The following is a 21948-nucleotide window of genomic DNA, read 5'->3' as shown; positions in this document are numbered from 1 at the left end:
TGAAGAATGTTGCTATGCCACTGGTTTTAAGGTTGTCACAATTAACAGATTATACTTAAATGACTAATTCTACTCGGGAAAAGATTGAGAGAAAAATGCACAGTCATTAAGAAAAGTTTTGAAAACATTTGCCAACAATTCACGACTTCTTTTTTTTTTGCATTAAAATTCTCCCAAAAGTCAACTCACAAAAGAAAGTTTATGGAGCAGCAAAATATGAATTCTGCACATTAAAAGGAAGAAGGAAAAGGTTTTATTTTGATGAGGAAAAATCATTGCAAATAAAGCAATTTCACAAGAAAAAAAAAAGGTAGAGAAAAGTGATAGTGGTAATTTTACATTTCAAGAACACCACAGATAAAATTGGAGAAGTAATGATTTTCATTTGGGGGTAAACCCCTCAAACTTCACGATTAATTTAGGTTATATTTTACACTAACATAAAGTTCAAATATGTAATGAAAGGGGGTGGCTGGGGGAGAGTTGCTATTAATTATTTGTTGCTATTATTAAAGGTCTAGTTGTGTAGTGAAAAAAAAAAAAAAAAAAAAAGATTCCTTTTGCAAGAAACACACGGCAGTCGGTTCAGTTTTTAAAACTTTTTTTTATTTTGTAGTTTTTTTGGCTCATTTTTTAAATTATTTATATTATCTACAAAGTAAAAGTTTTAACTTAAAAGTTACATTAGGGTCAGGTGAGAGGTGGGTTGTGATCACTGTCATTTTTTTTTCCTCATAAATAAACACTCATGTTTGTTGTATTTTCCCTGTCGCTGGCCGTTTTTTTTAGTTTGGTTAGACATTTGTAGTCTTGTAGCAGCAGCATCAGCGATTACAACAGTAACATTAATACTGTCCGAAAATGGGTTGCTTTTCTTCTTCTTTTTTTTTTTTTCTTCCTCACCCTGACACAAGGTGCAGACAAAGTTCCAGTTTAATTCTTCTTCGATCATAGATTAGTTTTCTCTTAAAACACTCATCAATCACTGCATCAACCTGTTAACATTCTCTTATTGCCTTGTCCGAGGAAGGAGGGCGGGAAGTGGATGGGGAAACTGGTGGGGTGGGGAAGAGAATGGAGGAAGGAGGGCGGGCTCCTCATCCTCATCATGAATGAACTTTCCGCTCTCTGGCGCCATCTACCTGCCATCTACAGCTGCTGCTGGTGATGAGGCTGCACTGCAAAAGCCACCAGACACAAAAGTCAACACGAACCAACCGGCAGAGAAAAAAAGCTTTTGCTGTTTACCTTGAGGATGCGCCAGGTAGGAGAAGGCCGTGGTGGAAGAGACGGGGATGTGGTTGAGGGCCGTCTGCGCCATGGGGGCCTGCGGGCCGCCCGGCGGGCCCTGCGTGGCCATCAGCATCATGGGCGGGTGGGCGGTTGTCGCGTGGTGAGATGCCACCATGCCCGACTGCATGTGCGCCTGCACACAAAAGACTTGAGCCGCCAATTCCATACGAGGATTCATCCTCTTACTATTTTGCACTTACTTGCTGCACGTGTGCCATGTGGTTAGGGTTGTACCCGTGCTGCACCTGCTGCGGGTGGATGTAGACGGTCTGCTGGGCCGACGGGAAGGACGCCTGCGGCGACTGCGGGTTGGGCCCCGGCGTCATGGAGGGCGGCGTTGGGGCCAAAGCCGAGTACATGGGCTGCTGGGATTGGTTAGCCAGGTGGAGGGCCTGGGCGGCAGCGGCGGCGGCTGAGGAGCGAGATGAAAAGGAGAAAGTGGCGTTAAGCAGAGCGGGCGGGCGCCGAGGGGCCACCGGGAGGCGGAAATGTCGTCACCGGCTGCCGCCTGAGGATGTTGCGGGTGCTGCACGGGGCTGGCGGCCGGGTGGTTGGGCGGGCCCCCGTGCTGGGGCGGACCACCTTGCTGCCCTTGGCCTGTGGGCGTGGCGGAGGGCTGAGGGTGCTGCGGGTGGGGGTGCAAGGTGGCGCTGGGGTGGGGGTACTGCTGGGGCATGGGGCCAGGAGACACTGAGAAATAACAAGAGGGCGACGTGACACGGCCGCCGAGGTGCATCGTGGGAGGCGGCGAAGGGCGGGACTTACCATACATGGTGTGCGTCTGCTCTGGGTACTGGGTGGCGGAGGAAGACACCAGGCCGGGCTGGCCGTGTGGCGCCATCATGCGGGCACCGCCCTGCATCACAGGGAACATGTGTTGCGCCTGGAACATAAACAATGCTCACATTGATTTGAGGTGAGGTGAAAAACACAATATTGCAAGTAGGGGTGTGGCAAAAAAAAAAAAATCTCTTTAATACAATTCAGAATTAATATAAAAATCAATCAATCTCAAATAAATTTTATTTAAATTATTTCAAAATGTCTTGCCGTGATTTGTGTGTGCCTTTATTGGGAGCACTGTTCATGTTGTACACAATTTGGCCACTTCAGGGCAGTGTGGTTCCGTTCGTTCTGATACTGTGAAATTGTAACCACATTACAGAGTAGAAGAAAAAAAGTCACGATCAAGTTTTTGGTTTGTTTTTGTTTTTTTCTTCAGCGTAGGAAAAGCATATGCCGGTGAGTAATGTTAAGATGTTTCTCTGTATGCATTCCTGAGGCGTTTTTGTTTTTATGAATAGCTGTTCTTTTGGGTGATAAAAGTTCCGCGAGTAGCGCGTTAATTAGCATTAGCGAGCCAATAGTGCTTTTCATTGTGCGTTAGCCTTGAGCTAGCGACGTTTGGGAAACAAACTAAACAAAGTGAATTTGCATTTAAGTGTGCACGGTGTAATTTTCTTCCTTTTGTGTGTTTGATTTAACAGTTAACGGCTTGATACTGTAACAATAGTATTGTTAGTTAGAATTCATGTTGCTTGGGGGACTGATTGAGGGAACATACTAAAGAAAGTGAGGTAGATCGAGCGTGTGCCAGGAATAACATACTGTACTGTGTTGAGTTATGCAAATAACTACAAGTAAGAAGTCACTGCTTTAATAGTCCACTCTGTATGGTCAGTGAGAACGGAACAAGGTGCCACAGCATCAGTCTGCTCAGAGAGGGCAGAATAAAGCTTAAAATATATAGCTAGCTCCATAGAGTAGCAGTTGTGGTCCACAACTGTGGAAAAAGGCATTTTCCTTACAATTCCAAAAATTATATATTTTTTCCAAGACATTTTAATGTCTCCATTTGTTATCTGTCTTGCAAACCAGACTGCAGTAGATCATGACGATTCTTTGCACATCTATAAATTGAAGCAGAAATCATTGTCAATCAAAAAAAAAAAAAAAAAAAAAAGCGATTCTGAATCGAATCGCAGACCCAAAAATCAAAATTGAATCGTGCGATAGTCAAAGATGCCCACCCCTAATTGCATGTATAGCAAAAAATAATAATAATAATAAAAAAATGATAACGTTTGCCGTTTGCCAACCTGAGACTGGTAGTGTGGCATCTGCTGGACCAGCTGCTGACTGGTGAACTGCTGCGGGCTGCAGGTGAAGTATTGGGCCGAGTAGGCCGGACTCTGCGTGATGATGGGCGGCCCCGCCGCCGTGGCCGGGTGCATGAGGGTGGGCGTGCCCGGCGGGTGGTGCTGGTCTGACCTCTGCTGGGTCATGCTGGGCACTGGCCAAGCAAAAGAAGACAATGCCGACAGGCATTAATTTGAGCTCTTTGATGGTGATGTTGCGACGAGGAGAAGAAATCAGCTTGTTCTCACCTTTACCTGGTCTGTACGGTTTTGACTGGTTGACAGTCATGTGCGGCATCTGGACTTGGTACATCGCTGGGGACTGCACGGGAAAAATCAAGAAATCAAGTCAAGACGGAGGGAATTCTTCATGTGGATTGTACTCAATCGTGACATCATTTCTATTAATAGTCTAAAATAAATATTAACTCACAGACAAAAGACACAAGCATGTCTAAATGTAGGCTTCATCTTACCTGGACTTGCATGCATTTTCTACTTTTTGTGCGTTTTTTTTTTTTTTTTTTTTTAAACAGCTCCCTGTCAGTAAACCTCATGCACTTTTATTACTGCAGCAGAAATTAAACTCTAAGCAGCTTGAAAATTAAAGTTGAAAGAGATGAATTGCAATAAGAAGTTGGCAAACCAACATCTGGATGAGTTAAAGTTGACAAGCAAGCAAAACATCTCAGAGCTCATTGGGCTTTGACAAAAAATGTAAATGAAAGGATAAAAAATAAATGGAAATTTTAGGAAAAAAATTCACAAACCTTCCATATTATGCTTTTCTAATGGAGCAAAAGACAGAGAGAGAGAGAGGATGAGGAGCAGGGGGAAGAAAAGGAAAGTGTGTCTTTACATGTGTCTGATGTTGGATCACCAAGTTGTTCTTAAAGCAACACCAGATCAATAAATACATCAGCATTGACACTGCGGTGGAACATTCATGTCAAGGTCGTCACACCCGGCTGGGTCAGCTGCGAAAAGTACAGATGGCGCGGCCTCACCTGTACTCCAGGACTAACTGGTGTGAGAGGATACATCTGCGGGAAGCACACCGGCTGGCCGTAAACAGTGGGGGGCTGCTGCACCAGGATGGAGGGGCTGGGCTGGCCCTGAGGTCGCGGTGGGGTCGGGGTGTTGGCTGGTTTGGGCTGCCAACAGACACGGGATGAGACGGGAAAGCATTCCGATACAAACGCCCGTCCATTTTCTCAAATAATGGCCTCCGATCTGATAGACCTCAGGCCACAATTAATCGCTGGCCGTGTATTAACAGCTGCACCTCAAATAGACGTCACATTACTCCCTCAAGGGAAAAAAAATTAAAAAAATTACTATGAGCATGCGTTACATTTTATACTGAAATATTGAAAGTCCTTCATATGAAAATGTATGAATACGTAATTGAATACTATAAAATGCTTTGTATACTAATGCAAATTATATAAATAAATTATAAATACCAATTTACTACGATACATTATATATTTAAGTACTGTAGATCATTTATGATTATATTATTTAATATTTCACAAAAAACTATGTACAGTATGTATTTGAACCTATATAGATAAATGCAAATGGTTATAAAACTGAATTTCATTTTGTATTTATATTATAATAGAGGTCAGTTAGAAAAATTTTAAAGAATGTATGAAAATGTATCAATGATTATTGAATATTATATTGTGAAATTAAATGATACTACTAAATAATCATATAAATATATATTATACTGGCATATTTAAAATCTCAATTGGTGAAAATATTTTATAGTTAATGAATTGTATTTTTTAATTGTTACATTACGTTAACATATATCTCCCTCCAAACGTTTATTGATCTAAGGTACCCAATAATCTATATTGGAAAAATATAGATGCACCCTACCAAACAAAAATTAATGAACAAATTTTAAATTTTCCCTTTCTTTATTTCTTTATTTTTTTATTTGTTTTATTTTTTTTAGCAGGCCACAGTTGGGTGTCGAGGTGGCGGCGCTCTCACCTGCGTGTTGAACCTTGGCTTGAACTCGTTGGCGTTGGGGTTTAAGGTGGACTTTCTTACTTGACTGCATGTAGGAAAGCAGCAGATAAAGATAATCATTGACGTGATTGAACTGTTCCGACCGCCTCCTCCATATGACCACACTCACTCTTGCACCGCCTCCTTCTTGTCCTCCTTGTCTTCATGCTTGGGCCGGCCAAAAGTAGACACGGCCGTCGTCTGAACCCCATGCGACGTCACGTCCAGCCCCGCAGCCCTCTTCTGGTCCGGGCCTGAAGGAGACGGGGACAGCGCAGCGGGGCTACCGGGCTTACTGGTGTTGATGGCGCCCGTGGATGGGGTGGGAACACCTTCAGGGCCCGCTGAGGAGGTTTTGTCCAAGGAGGCGAGGTCGGTCGGCTTGTCTGCGGAGTCTCTTGGAGGTTTAGTGACCATGTGGTCGAAGGCAGGATCCGGGTTGGAGCTAGACTGCAACTGAAGAACGAAGGACCAACAAAGAGTTTAAGGAGGTGTAAAGAAAGAAATAAAATTAGTTTAAGACACTCACCCTAAAATCTTCACTAAATTTCTTTAAATTGTCTATTTGTTTCCTGTGGTCGGGTGCCAAGGAGGGGGGACCTGTCAGCAGAGGAAAGAACATTTAGGGCAGAGTTTCCCAACCATTTTCAGACCAATTAATCAAAATTGGTTTATTTCAGATGGTTGGAATTGGAAATCACATGAGTTATCCATAAAACTAGAAATCCAAAATCGCCTCGTCACCAACGGAATCAAACGGAGCACCGCGCAGCGATGGCAGCAGACTCCGTGAAGAGGAGCGAGCGATCACACCGCGATGAAAGAGTCATGTACGTGGTCATATGTGCCGTCATAAACTAGCGCTGGTGCTCCCCGGGAAGAGTTGTGTAAAGTCGTGCAAAAGTCACAGGTCTAGCCGATAACAAATCAAGCTAGGACGGGATACGATCAACCGTATCCTCACCAGCAAGTCGCAAACAAAGCAAGTCAAAAAGACTTTCGCTAAAGCTGCTGACTTAACTCATAGGCACCCTGGACTTGACGCTGTACACAGCAAAGAGGTGTCGAAGGTGGAGAAACCCCGTAACGGTGGCAGGAGAGCTTTAGTGGGGGAAAAAAAAAAAAAAAAACAAGTGCCGGTACTCCTTCCCTAATTCCACTCATATATATATATATATATATATATATATATATATATATATATATATATATATATATATATATATATATATATATATATAATAAAGGTATTTTAGTTTGGTTGCCATAGTTGGCGATCCAAGATGGCCGATCTTCTGTGTATGCAGGGTCATCGATCGCGTCTTGACAACGTCAGACGGAACTAGGAAATTAATTTTGTAAATGAACATATTCTGTTATTGTTGCTCGATGCCGCTGTCGCAAAATGGGGAATTCCGTGCTGGTTACAGCACCGCCACCTGGCGGTCGCCCGGGACTCATAGAACCGTAGTTACATTGATAACTTTCGTTTAAAAAGGCTGACAAGACTTTGGACTACCTTTACACACAGGTCTATTGATACTGGAAGAACTGTCCTTCATGCCGTCTTTGTTGGTTTTGGGGGATGTTTGTCTCGTCTCCTGGACACGACTTTCTTTCACTGTAATACAATCACACGTTAAATATGTGATGAAGCAGTTGTGACAGTTACTTCACTCGGGACCTTACCATCTCCTGACAGAGAGGCTACCATGTTCGGGCCGGGGCTCGGAGCAGTCGGGGAGGAAGCGGACATCGGTCCAGCAAAAGACTCCGCCGGAACAGTTCCGGTCTGAGGCAGAGAAACGGAGGAAGAGGAAGCTCCTCCCATATTGTTCTGACGCGGGGAGCGAGGTCTGTGAGCTGAGGAGGAAAAGACATTTTTCGGTTATGTCCACATTTAAGTTTAATCAGTGTTTAAAAAAATAAAATAAAATTTAAAAAAAAAATAAAAATCGACGACCGGGGCAGGTACACACATAAATCTGTAACATGTTAAACATGGATAGTTTTACTTAAGCCACTTTTGCATTACACGTTCCAGAACAGCATGAGAATACAACGCATTTTCAACATGTTGAAAATGTCCTTATGACAAGGAAAAAAAGTAGAGAAGGTTTAGGAAATGTTGCGACCTAGAATGAACCCTGAGATGAAATCAACATTCATTGATACCTCCACTAACGACAGAAGACCAGGTTCCTCCTGAAGAGTTGCCTCTGTTGGACGGAGTCACCGGGATTTCTCCGGGCGCATTGTGAGAAATGAGATCGACCCCTGGTGGCATCCCTGTGGTCCTGCTGGGGGGCACTCGGTGAGCTCGGGGTGTCCTCTGAGATTTCGGAGACATCCGTGGCGGACCTACAAGGACAGAAGGCAAAAAGCATTTGAGAGAAGAGGTCAAGAGTCAAGCTGCGGTCAAACCACATGCTTGTTAGTAGCTGAGAAGTGATTGAATCACACACACACACACACAAACATGGCAAACATCTGAAACCGCAGCCAAGTGAAGAGAGAGGGGAACATGGGAGGGGAAAAGGTGAGATGGTGTTGAAAAAGATTCACCAACAAGCAGCTTATGAACTGGTGACCCCTCAATGCAAAATACTGACAGAACTGGGGCAGAAAATAAATTCACAAACCAGTCACACTGGCAAATCCCCATTTGATAGATAACATGGAACATGTTCCAGGGGCTCATAGACAAAGGCTTTTATTTGCAACTTTAGGAAATAATCATTTATTTATTTACAAATGATGCCAGAAATTCAATTTTGCTCGCTGCATTGATTTGACATTACAGATGCATCAGATCCCATGTGCCAAGCATTCATATGGGGAAAGCATCCATTATTATACATTTTAAAATAAACAATTAAGTGCACCAAAGGAATACTTTTTTTTTTCTTTTTCCCATTGTTCTTAAATGAAACACCATCTATCTAGAAGATCACCTTCCAAGTGGTTTAATGGGTCATTTAGGTGAAGTGTTGCTTGTGTCTTGTGCTTTCAGAAATTCCTAACAAGTTCCAAATCACTAACTTCATCTTACATTGTCGTTCCACACGAGACCTGGGCAAATTTACTTTTGAAAGCAGTTATTAAACTTTTAGGACATGTTAAGCGTCACTCTGTGGTTAAGACCAATCCATCCACCTTCAACTCATGCCTTTGCCCAGGTCTACGCCACACTGGTGTGGGTACCTTCTGAAGACATGCGTTTGGGCAGAGTGGAGGCCGGCGACGAAGGCCCGTGGAGGGGAAAGGGGGACGAGGAGGAGGAAGGGGAGGAAAAGGATGAATGAGAGGGAGGCCTGGAAGGTCGAGAGGGGGGCCTCGAAGGTGGCCTGGTGGGCGTGGTGGCCCGAGGAGGCAGGGAGGAGGGGCCAGACTGGTAGCGAGGAAGGGGGCGGGAGGAAGGAGATGGACAGGGTGAGGGCCAATGGGATGAACCTAAAAGAGGGAAGGGCAAATGATCAAGGATGATAAACTACGATGAGCAATTCACAAGGGAAAAGAAGAGTACAGCGAGAACATAAGGGCGCGTGCAACAAAGCTTTGAAAAATAGAAACGAAAAATAATAAGGGCCTTCCTAAAATAGATCTGCAGCACAAAAAAAAAAAACGTAGTCTGCACACGGCAAAATGTACCACTGATGGAATAAACAAGATTAGTTATAACATACCTACTGACAATTGGGACCTAATCGAATATATACATGAGTTAGAACATGGTGGACTCTATCACTAACCTACACTAATGTAGTAGTAAATTTACAAATACAGTAGGGTTGAACCGTCACCACGTTTTTTGGCATTAACACCATGGACATCTTTGTTGAATACAACTAGTAGTTGGAGCAAATTAGTTGCGGTGCCTCAAGCATGGTAAAATGTTTTGCTAAAAATGAGACCTGGGATGTTCACTTGCATAAAATTCGGGATGCATGATAACATTGGTGGCCGATAATTATCGGCAATTATCAACCAATTTGACATCATGCAGATAAACCAGATAAAGAAATCCGCCGATAATTATCAGCAATTCTCGACCAACTAGATGTCATACAGATAAACCAGAAATCCACCGATAATAATAAACATGCCACATTGGTCCATCTGTTGTGGTTGTGTCTCAAGTTTTGCCCAATTCCTCAACCCCTCCCGTCTCCTATGGTATTGTCATATATTTGTGCTGTCATAAGGTGTGTGACCTCGCAGAAGATTGGGCTTTCTTTACTGTCCTGTTATGGAAATACTATTTAACACGTACACCTGTATTTTCTATAACAATGGGCTTTTCACTTCTTGTACATGAAGCAATATCAAAGTGACCTTGATTGATGTCTGCTCGGAACAGACTGCTTGCTTGCCTGTTGAACTGACCCTCCTTTTCTCCTCCCAAAACCTAACCAGGCTGCAAATCTTCCCATGATAATTTACTGTGCACACTCGCACAGATCATTTCTTGTAGACTGCTCTGTAAGACTTGTGCATATTTCAAGCTTTAAATATAAAGAAACCCAAAAGACAAATCGTTTTATTCCTCTCGCCTAACTACTGAAAATTTTGCAAACAATTATCGGCTTATCGGTTATCGACACTTTCTAAATTATTGGTATTGGTTGAAAATAGAATTATCTTGCATCCCTACTTAAAATATGCAAGTCCATCCTCATATATAACAAAGGCACAAGTGCTATGAACACCAATCTGACATGTCAAGTCGGCTGTCAGTGAATTCAGCAAACGCTCTTCTTCAAAAATGACAAATTTATTGTGAAAATGAACAGTTAACGTCACCAAGAACTCGTTCAGAATTCAAAGAGGATGTCACTGATTCATCACGGCTGGGTAATTAATCAAAATGTAATCGTGATTTCAATTTTTATCTTCTCAAATCCTTGAAAACATTATAATTGAAGATAAACGATTAACACGATGTGTATGAGATTCTGCCATCCATGAGCATGCTTGAGATGCTTATTCACGGTTAGAATGAGTGCTAAAATGCAAGGCAGCAAAGGTGTTATCCATCCATCCATTTTCTTGACCGCCTATTCCTCACAAGGGTCGCAGGGGGTGCTGGCGCCTATCTCAGCTGGCTTTGGGCAGTAGGCGGGGGACACCCCGGACTGGTTGCCAGCCAATCGCAGGGCACACAGAGAGGAACAACCATCCACACTCACAAGCACAGCAAGGGACAATTCGGAGCGACCAATTAACCTGCCATCATGTCGTTGGAATGTGGGAGGAGACCGGAGTACCCGGAGAAGACCCACGCGGGCATGGGGAGAACATGCAAACTCCACCCAGGAAGGCCGGAGCCTGGACTCGAACCCAAGTCCTCAGAACTGGGAGGCGGACGTGCTAACCACTCATTCACCGTGCCGCCCGCAGCAAAGGTGTTATAGAGTGAAAATGCAAGAGGCTTACATTTCACATGCCATTTACAAGGGCATTTTTTTAACGGACAAAAAGAATAGAATGTTGAAGAATAAAGTGTTCAACGTGCAGGGATGAACGGATATGAAGCTATGGATGAGTTTTAGTAGTTGAATAAACACAAAGCTTTGAAATTGACAAATAATCACTTTATTAATTGTAATTTAAATATCAATCAAAAATAATTGTGATTATTTTTTCCTAATTGCTCAGCCATATCCTCGACTACAAAAAAAAAAAAAAAAAAAATTCGGGAGTGGTTCAACCCTGAAATTAGCTATTTTTTGTTAAAAAAAAAAAAAAAAAAAAAAAAACTTCTAGAGAATAAATATCAAAATAAAAATTGACAATTGTGACAGTGTGTCTTCTTGGGTTGCGTAAAGATGCTTTCTTACGCCACTGTGGAAACTAGTTCGCTACTCGCTGACTAACATTGAAATGTCATCATTACAGTCAACATTTATATGATTAGCAAAACTACGTCATAAATGTGAAACACTTAAATGGAAAACTAAGTGTGGTGGTAATAGAGTATGCCCTCTTGTGATGTCGTATTTTTACGCCTCGTTGCAAACTAGTTCATTGTGTGATGTTTGTACCGGTGAAACTTGTATGTCAGACTGTTCTAAACCCAGGACCCACTGCATGGCGAATGATAGCAAAAAAAGTAATAAATCATTCATTTAAAGGGTTAACAATTTTTTATTTTATTCATTTTAATTTTCTATGACAAACTTATATTACTAAGGAAGATGGGAAAAACAGTTGGTAACAGCTGACCTGAAAATGCGTAACCATTTTCGAGTGAAAATGTCGGGTGTAAGGGAACACAAAGCTTCACAGGTGTGTGTGAGCTGGACCATCCGTACCTCCGTTCACCACCCTCTGGTCGCCCCCTGGATTGTAGTCATGCAGTCCCGCACGAGGAGCCGAAGGCCCAGCTGAGTTCGGAGTCAGACGTGGGGAATTCTGACGTCCGGGCCCCCATGACATGGCCTCCCTGTTTCTCTGGCCCGGGGGAATGTATTTGTTCTCCCTACACGCAGACACACAATCAATACGATGCTGCTTCGGCCCAGTGGAGCTGTCACCGTGTGAACCAAGTATCACCTGCTCAATGTGTGCATCTCTCGTTCACCTCTCACCACCGCGGTGAATTTCTCCTCCTCTGAGCGCTCGTCGTTCTCGAGGGCCACGCGGGCCTTGTACGTGGAGCTGGCTTCTATCTCCTCGGCCAGCTGGGCGGCCCGCGCTTCCCTCTTCAGGAACTCCTCGGAGTTGTCACGCTCAAGGGGGACACTGGGAAGCAAGGTCAGGTTAGAATACAGATGTAGACTCATAGTTACTGTGTTGCTCGATTGTTAGTTATCTGGAATAGTAAAAACACTGCTAATTTCACCAAACTTGCACTCAGAAGTAGAAATACCATGACATACACCTGCTTTTAGTATTCGCTCATCTCTAGTTAAAATATGTATGTAAAAATTACTGAAATAATTCTCATTTTTGTCATTTACAAAATTAACCAATTAATTTGTAAAATAAAAAGTGTTTTTTTTCACTAATCTGTTTCATCATTTGCAATAAATTAAAAATACAAATATTACAATATATTAATAATAAAAACATTTTATTAAACAATTTTAGAAAAAAAAATATCAAGGATTTGATAATGTAATGTGGCCATTTTTTTGCAGACTGTTATTTGAGGCATCCTTTGTGTATTCTGTATATACTGTATATATTCATATAAGCTGAAACTCAACTATTAAGTGACTTAAATTATTATTTCAACATAAAAAATAATTTCATAAAATTTGAAGATTAAAAGAAAAAAAAACAAAAAAAGGGGGGGGGGTGGGGGGGCGGTAGCGTTAACAAGACGTACATAAACACTAAGTTATTCTTACGTATATGTGGACAGGCTGCTGTCATATGTAGACAAGACACCGTACTTCTCCTCGTTGTACTTGAACATGTCATTGGGGTCCCACCCATTTGACTATAACAATAAAGAACATGTTAATTTGTATGTTCTACACATTGGAAAAAGTCATGCCTCGATCTGTGTTTGTTGTGGCTTTGCATCTCGTTTCCCCACCACATCAGTATCCAGCGACTCGAGGCTGTCAGAATTGTGGGTCTCTCCGCCATCCCACGGCTCGAGATCTTTCTCTTTGTGCTCGCCATTAATCCTGCCACTCACTGCGGAGTCTGTGAAGGTATCTGAGACACGCAAGGAGACACCTTTATGCTCTGCACAGACACAAACGAGCAGGGAAACCGCACGCTTACCGCTTATGCACCAAAGCACGCATGCCTTCAAGTTTTTCTAGGGGGGAATAAAATTGCAACTACTTGCAACCATTAACAAAAATAACATCATTCTATACCAAAATAAAGGTCTACTGAACTGGTGTTTGTAATGTAACCCAATCTGTGCTAGTCTTATCGTTGAGGCAAATAACTATTCATTGCATTGCCACAATTAATAAACTGATCAGTTGATCAATGCAACATGTTGAAGAAGGATATGCATGGTAAACACAGCTACCACCAATGGAAAAAATAATGCACATCAGCTACATTACTTACATCGGCACTATAATTAGTCTGAGTTAAGTTAGCAGAGCTGGCCAATGTGTTCTATGACTGCTGTCCAACATGGAAACACAATTTGCACACAAAGGATGGGGGTGAGGCGAAGCAAGCATGCTTTAGACTGCAGTCAATAAGGTGTGTGTTTTTTTTTTTTTTGTTTTTTTGTCACTGAAAAGTGACATTTTGAATCCAATTGCGAGTGAGCAATTTTAATTTTTTCATATTCTAAAAGTGAGTTTACAACCTGTTGCTTTCAATGGAAATTAAAATGGTTGCTTTGCTATGCCAGTTGGGACTGTTTTCATTTATGAAATGTTGCATGGTCAGCTTTGTATTTTTGAACTACAACTCCAACTAAAATATTAAATTCTAGATGGAAACATGATGGCATGAGTACAACGTCTAACCTGCACTGATGTTCAACCTTTTGCAAGACTCTACAGAAAAACGCTTTATGGTGGAAACTGGATCTTCCGCTGAAAGCAACATAAAAATCAGCTACAGTGGAACCTCTTAAGTTAAACAGAAATTGCTCTTGGATACTGGTCACCTTGAACGTCTTATTCAAATTTCGATAATAAAAATGGAAAGAAGCCATTCCAGAAAAACCTTTATAAAACGAGTGTTAAGAACTAATTCTAACACAGCAACTTCAACTGTTACGTAGGTAACACTGAAAAACGTCACGTTCTACTTGAACTTTTATAACAAATAACTGATGATACATCAACCAAGGACCGAGCCCTGCCATGGATAGCAAAAATACGAGTACTTCCCACCTGCCCACAAAATATTTCTAACTTTCCAAATAAATAGTTTACACTGTAAATATACCACAAATTATCATCCAAAAAACAGCTAAGCTTCACGCTGCCAACATTTTCATCGGTGTTTATGTTGTGCGTGTTCACGAGCGCTAAGGTGTGTCCCCACAATTATCTGACGATGATATAGGGTGTCCCATTTCTCAGAGGGGTTGGTTGGTCTCATATCATAACGCAATGACAGCTGCAGAATATAACATGCAAGCAAGCGAGGAGCGGCTTGATTTGTGGCCAAGTCTTTTTCACGTGACGTCATCAAAAACACAGATACATGTTGATCAGTGTTTACAGAGTGTGTTTGGTCTGAGAGCATGATAAAATGGCTGTGATGGAACCTGTTTTGGAAAACATTTATCACAGTCTGGGCAACCCATTAATATATAAAACATTACTTCAGATAAGACATGTTTGTTTATATTTACGGTCGTTTCCTTGTTCCTTATACCTACTCATTGTTGGGACAAATCCACTCACAGGCCGTCACAATGCTTTTTGAGCAGTAAAATTTATGACCGCCAAAACTGTTAGCATGGTAAGATGTCTTTCTTTACACAAATAAAAACATGTCTGAAGACACAAAATCCCAATCCATCAAATTACTCTGTGGATAATGCATAACCCTTTTGAGCATGGATGCCAGCAAATCGGGGAACCGTATAATACAAAAGTAGAGAGGACAATCTGGCTTTTGAAGGACGATTTACATGGTGCATTCATTAATAGTTTAAAAAAAAATCTGTGTAAATATCCCATGCTCCAATTTGGAGAATTGTAGAAAATCTTTTTCTTCTTTAAATTTAGGGAGTGTGACTTAATCATCATATTCAGATGTGCTCTACAGCATGGAAATGATGCTATTTTATTGTGATGGGAAATTGCCGTTGGAGGTTCCACTGTTTTTGATTCTTAGTATTAAAGCCGCAAGATGAAGCAGCAGAAACCTTGAAAGAATCACCATACAGGGCATGAGCAGCAGCACAAGCGATTCAAACAGGTTTAACTTTTAAGTAGAGAAAGTTGGCGGGGACAGAAGTGGAGAGGATAAAACAAATATATTACCTGTGTCTGAGGAAACTAGACCATGGGAGAGCAAAGACAGGTGACAAAGAGTCATAAGATGGACTGACAGAATGACAGAATGGTGAACAACTGTCTACATACACAACACAGTATCATATGCTTTGCATAACTAAATGCATTTCTTTTTTACAGGAACTTAAATTAAAAAATATCTATGATATTAGCAACAATGTTAGAAATGATTGTAGAAACCAACACATTAAGAAATACTGCATCATAATCAGTCCCCCAACATACACCACACTGTAGCACATGTTCATTTCCAGCAAAAGCCTGGCACAGTCATTTCTCAAAAGAGAATTTCATAGGTCAAGATGAATTAGACGGCATCATTCAGTCATTATTGAGTGCCCTCGTTGCACAAGGGCTTCGGACCAATCAATGGGTTGCATTAGTCTTCAACGAGCAGCCTCTCAGAGCAGACACATGACAGAGTCCCTACTTGGTAGTTAATACACACTGATCAATACAGTCGTGTGTATGCAGTGATTCACTCAGTCGTGTTTATTTGTGAGTGAATTCAAGGTGACAAAGTCGCATTCTCACATTGTGAATGCTTCATGGGTTCTCTCGACAAGGCTGCGCGTACGTATAAGATTAATAACGCTGATGAGTCAAGTTTATGTTGCATACCTTTCCTGGCAAAGTTGAGGTCAACGTCTTTGAAGGACACAGCGACAACATCAGAAGCCTTGAAGACGATGCTCTCCACAATGTCCTCTTTCTTGGGGCCCACATTTGGTTCTGGGCTTTTCCTGTGGGCTGCATCCAACACCAGGTCGCACTGGGGAAAAACATACCCCACGTCCCCCCAAAAAAAACACTCTAAGCTACATTTCGACATCAAGAATCATTGTTGTAGACTCTTCTTTCACCAGTAAATAAAAAAGGCAGAAACTTTTGCAATTGTTTGGGTTTGGCATTTCATTTGTTGAAAACAAACTGTCCTCACTGGGTTTGCCCTGAGTAAAGTGGCATCCTAAAAGGGAAGATGAAGGGCCATGTATCTCTTATCCAAAAAAGGGCAGGCTGAAAGGAGTGGACTCTGTCAGCATCACCTCTGAAGTGAGCCTGAACTAAATATACTGCCATCTTACCTCTGGACCGTAAGTCTTGAACACTCCTTCATAGACGGCTCCATTTTTCACCTTCAGTTCACACTTGGTCCCCTGTAATCATCATTCATGTTTTCACTTGGGGAACATTCATTCACACACACACACTGAATTGTCAAAGTCAATTCACACGCTCTAACGTCATGTTCAGAAACCATCTGCTGCGAAACACCCTGATGACTGATCAGTGCGTTTTGTTTAAGCAAGTAGCTGCCTAAGCAAATCGCCCGGGCTTTGTTTGTTGCAGTGTGGACATTTTGAGGAAACTACAGCTTGACTAAGTCATTTACAGTAATCATGAGTCACATAATGTTATCTTGTACTGCTGGCTTTACTGCAGTGTCAAGGTTACACACAATTCTGCCGAGTGCATGTGGTTATCTTGACAGTGAACATACCACAACCGATGTCAAGACGTGGACCATCCTCATGTTTGCATACACTCCATTGAAAATAACCTGAATAGGAAATACACGTTGCTATTTACTTAAATGCCATTAATTTGTTCAAACACACACACAAAAAATGCTTTTATTATGTGTAATTACAGGAAGTGCAGTAGTAGTTACGTGTCACTTAACTTGCAGCACGATGATAGTTTTGTGTTCTATTGTTTACTTTATAGTCAATCTGATGAATCATGTTTTCATGCTTTGCCCAACCATGTTGGACTCATTAGTAGGAAAACAGGCTACATTCAAATAGCTAGCTGCACAAAAAGACTTAGTAGCGTACACACAAACTTGCATAAATCAAAGTTTACAAACAGGCTACTTACTGCTGCAGGACCTTTACCACTGTGTCTTCCCCTGTAAAATAAAGATGAGACAGATGACAAACGTTCCCTCTTATGTTTTTACAAGCAAAAATGAAGTGATCAAAGTGTTCCCGTTAGTGGAGAGAAATTCCACAACAGACATGTATGGTAGAATACTAACCAAGATTAAACAGTGTAGACCACACACGCGCACACAAATTTAATTAATCCAGTTCTCGTAACAGCATGCAGTACATGAATGCAACACGGCAGCTCAAATTTCCCACAACCCTTTTTGAGTCACGTATCTAAATTAAGATTACAGGTAAGGTTTAATGTGATGAACACACTTTATTTAGTTAATAAGACCCTTACACAAAAACAAACGCGTTCAAAGTAGTAGACAAACTTTTGTTGCTATGGTGGTTAAATAATAAGTATTCCAGCATATTACTTGAAGCAACGTTATCAGTTTGTTCATCCGTCCATTTTCTGAGATTCAACTGTCTTAATTCTTTGCATTTCAAAATATTCCATGAAGAGAAGGTATTTGGATTGGGACTTTTCTCGCCACTGGAGTGGATAGTTGTGTTTAATTTCATTTATTTTTTTAAATTAATTTTACTCTTTATTCTATACAAAATATGTATTTTATGACCAATTGGAAAAACGATAGAACATTGGCATTGATTTAATGAAATCTTAAGAAATGCTATATCTTAAAATGCTATATTGGCATGCATACATATTTCTTAACCTGTGACTAGTTCAACAGAAATTTTATGTATCAAAAGTATTAGTGGTATCAGTTGGTTGATATTGATAATTGTGAGTACTCAAGAGTCGAGTACGAGTGTCAGCGTGAAAAAAGGTTGTATCAGACATCCCTGGTGGTTGGGGGGAGGGGATAACAATACAGGTATAGGAAAAACAGGCAAACTTAACTCAAAATAGAAAGTCGTGAGCCCAAATTTGAACGAAAATCTCAGAAGAGTGAGGCAGATGTGCTTACTACTGACAATGTGCCATTTTTATTACTAAAAAGATACCATCCATCAATCCATCCTCTATCGTTTATCCGGGGTCAGGTCGTGGGGGCAGAAGCTTGAGCAGTGAAACCCAGACTTCCCTCTCCCCAGCCACTTAATCGAGCTCTTCCGGCGGGGTCCCAAGGCATTCCAAGGCCACGCGAGAGACAGTCTCTCCAGCGTGTCCTGGGTCATCCCCGGGGGGGCCTGCCGGTAGGACCTGCCCAGAACACCTCTCCAGGGAGGCGTCCAGGAGGCATCCGAACGAGATGCCAAAGCCACCTCAGCTTGCGCCTCTCCTCTCAACGCGGAGGACCAGCGGCTCGTGAGTCCCTCGTGGATGACCGAGCTTCTCACCCTATCTCTAAGGTAAAGCCCAAGACACTAGGGCTGGGTTCAAAATATCGATATATCGTCGATATCGTATCGATACGCCTTTTCATATCCCAATATCGATACATAAAACCATGTATCGATATATCGCCCCCGCCCCCAACATTCACGACACATCTAACACACACAAACAAATGCTTCCGAGCCACTTACACACGGAGGAAGCCAGTATCGATCATCTACCGACCCACCCCCTCCCCTCAACCACCACTGGAACATTTGCACAACAACGTGAATGTCGTGTCAGTGTTTTTGTCCCCTTTTTTTTTTTATTTATTTTTTATTTTACACAGCCTGTACTGCGGTTGTAATTGATTTAAATATTTATTGTTTTTATAAGGCCATGTTAAATAAAACAGAGTATTAATGTAACTGTAATTCTTAATGTAAATATTCATATTTTTACTAATGCATTAAATTACAGCAAGAAGTTTCTACTATTTGCAGCACTGGTACTTTTGACTGTCTGAAATTCCTCAAATGAATCAAAAATCGTTGTGTGTCGTGAATCGAATCGAACCAACCATACTTTAAGAATCATTGTAAATACAAAACATATTTTAATAGTCACGTCCAAAACGGACCTTTCTCTTACAGTGTAGTAACACTAGAATGCACCTTACTCACCGTGCATGTTCTCAAATTCAACTAAATCTTCATGTAAAATACACTGCATTCTTACAGTCCAGTTCAGGACGTGACCTTAACTGAGCATCCTCAAATGCAAATTATTATTCTGGTGAAATGCACTTTATTACTATAATTGCAGCCTAGAATATTGTACACCTTATTCATTTCTCATGTCCTGGAATGCACCACACCCGTGTAAAATGCAATGACTTCTTATTGTGTCGTCCTAGACTACGCCAGCAGTCACTGAGTGTGTCCTCAAATGCACCTTATTCTTCTAGTGAACTACACTTAAACTGATTCTTTATATTGTAGTCACATGCAAAAATGCACCTTATTCATTTAACATGTCCTAGAATGCACCTTGCTCGGCGTCTGGAAGGTGGCCAAGGTATGCAATCACATGCAGCTCACTCGCCTTCAGTATTAATCAATAGAAATTAGATATCATTAAACATTTTGAAAGGGAAAATTAAGCTTCCTTTCCACTCTCGGCTCGTATAAATCTCCTATCGATGCACAAATGGAATAAATAGCTTCCTACTCTGTAATGTGCGTTTAAATGTAACAAAAATAAATACATAAAAAGACGGCCTCAATGGAAAAGCTACGCAGTGAACAAACAGGGCGTGCTGTACTGTGCCGGTGAGCGAGTGAATAAGAAGTCGAGCTTAAAAAGAATGTATTTCGCTGACAGCTATGCGATCACCTGATCATTCGGGCATCGCGTTTAAAAGTCACACTTTGAAGGACATTATTTAACATGAACGGGGCGACGTCAAGGTTGGCAGACAGCTTACGCGACCATTTCTTCGCCCTCACACACGCCCCTACGCCCTAGTTGGTCGATTTGAGCGAAAAATTAGAATTTGCCATCGCTTGACATGAATGTTAACGGCAGTAATCGGTCAAATGGTGCGTTCAGGTACATCTGATTAGCGTTACCAAGGCCAGCGCGTTGTTACTCGCTGCAAAAAAAAAAAAAATCTACTATTAACCCAAACGAAACCGACGTTAATTAACGGTTTTAAAACAAATATCCTGGGGAGGAAAACGGGTTGAAAACACATGATTAATGTGGAAATGGTGACGTTAACGTGCAATGAGGGGCAAGCGGACAGGCCGCGCTAGCTCGGTCGCTCCCTGGGTGACCAACACGTCGCAAGGCCCTCACACTCCTGTCACCCCAAAAAAACGAGCACAAGGCATGTCATCTCTTAAAAACGACACCGCTGATAGCGAAATGTTAACACGTCCGTGAAACGGACCATAGTACGCCAAAGCGTCGTTGTATTTCGTCGCTACGTTGACGGACTCAAATTTGCACCGACCTGCCCAGATTCTGTCGTCCCCCGCCGCTTCCTCCGGCACCAGCGGCGTTGCCACCGCCGGGCTTGCTGCGATTTCCACCGGCCTTCATTGACATGGCGATCCCATAAAAGACGGCGTCTTAAAATGACCAGCTTCGCACAACAAATTCTCTCGATGACGACGACGAGACAGCTGTTGTGTGTGTTTAGTGTGGTTGGTTGTGTGACAGTTAGCCGCCGCTGTTAGCACAGTCCCAAGCTCTGGTGGCTAGCAGGCTAATGTCAACGTGCCTCAATTTTGAAGGAAGATGCTATGCTAACAAGCTAGCGGGGCTAGGCTAGCCCAATTAGCAATCTGTACAATTGCTTTTAAAAGAGGGAAAAATACGACTTTAAAAAGACAACACGTGAAAACGGCTCTACTGAAATAAATACGGGCGTTGAACCTCTTGCCAACGTGCTGCGTTAATCCAAACGAAATTATTTTGTAATCGGAAATTTGATTTTTAGTGCTGTCTCGGGCTGTTTCCGTTGCTAACATCGAAAAGACCAAAACAGTCTGAAAGGCGACAAAAAATGGCGGAGGGATATTTGACGTGCGTAACGACACTTAGCGTCCACAACAACAGAAAATTAACCGTACCACGTTTTATGGCAATGCATGGCTATGGTGAAAAGGTCGTTAAAGACACGTTTAAATGAAACAAACACGGTCGTACTTGTGTATTTGAAACAAAAGCGCAAGTTTATGGGACTATTTTCAGGAAGTCCTCCAAGCCTGTGTTGCGGCATCCACGTGAGCCGGCGAACACACCGCATACACATGCGCTGCTATTGTACCTTAACACATTACATACACGTGTGGAGTCACCTTTTATTAAACATTAAATACATTATAATTAGATTGTACATTAGCATAGTACTAGCTACACATGAATAAGTCCATATCAGCCGAAAGAAGAAGAAGACTGCGATTACTACGACTGTATCTTGTCTCCCTCGCGTGGACATTCGTAGGAAATGGTGAATAATGTAAACGCACTATTTAAGTGAACGCTGGCGCTGCCATATCGCCCAATTTATTTTGTAGATGTTATCATTCGTTCATAAAAAAAAGAAACAATAAGAAAATGAACCTAAGTTATGAGGATTTGTTTTAACCACGTTTAGAGCATCAATATGTTTTTAATTTTTTCCCATATTTAATCAATGTTAAATTTGTTTGTTTGTATGTTTGTTTTAATCAATTTTATATTTTAAGTGTTGAACGTGGTCTGTCATTAAAACATTTTGATCAGGCAATATG

The 21948-nt window shown here is 41.8% G+C and overlaps 1 protein-coding gene across 6 annotated transcripts; it reads right to left on the bottom strand.

Moving 5' to 3' along the window:
- Positions 1-584: 584 nt before the first annotated feature.
- On the bottom strand, positions 585-21284 carry atxn2 (ataxin 2). Of its 6 annotated transcripts, none has more exons than XM_077521615.1 (26): positions 20664-21282; positions 17303-17333; positions 16923-16982; positions 16507-16578; positions 16043-16193; positions 15389-15403; positions 13006-13160; positions 12815-12906; positions 12015-12203; positions 11774-11940; positions 8664-8912; positions 7635-7820; positions 7149-7322; positions 6979-7080; positions 5989-6059; positions 5590-5915; positions 5442-5505; positions 4439-4585; positions 4202-4219; positions 3681-3753; positions 3393-3586; positions 2059-2176; positions 1792-1983; positions 1494-1705; positions 1249-1426; positions 585-1178 (listed from the first exon to the last, which is right to left on the bottom strand). In XM_077521615.1, the coding sequence occupies exons 1-26, from the start codon at positions 20756-20758 to the stop codon at positions 1150-1152; spliced, it is 3360 nt and encodes a 1119-aa protein (XP_077377741.1). In that variant the 5' UTR covers positions 20759-21282; the 3' UTR covers positions 585-1149. The 6 variants fall into 6 exon arrangements, with proteins under 6 accessions (XP_077377741.1, XP_077377743.1, XP_077377745.1 ...); XM_077521617.1 differs by having other exon boundaries at positions 13006-13130; XM_077521619.1 differs by lacking the exon at positions 15389-15403 and having other exon boundaries at positions 13006-13130.
- Between the last annotated feature and the right edge of the window lie 664 nt (positions 21285-21948).

The sequence above is a fragment of the Festucalex cinctus genome, chromosome 5 (assembly GCF_051991245.1).
Source record: "Festucalex cinctus isolate MCC-2025b chromosome 5, RoL_Fcin_1.0, whole genome shotgun sequence".
In the NCBI taxonomy this organism is placed as follows: domain Eukaryota; kingdom Metazoa; phylum Chordata; class Actinopteri; order Syngnathiformes; family Syngnathidae; genus Festucalex; species Festucalex cinctus.
This window is presented reverse-complemented; position numbering and strand designations above follow the sequence as displayed.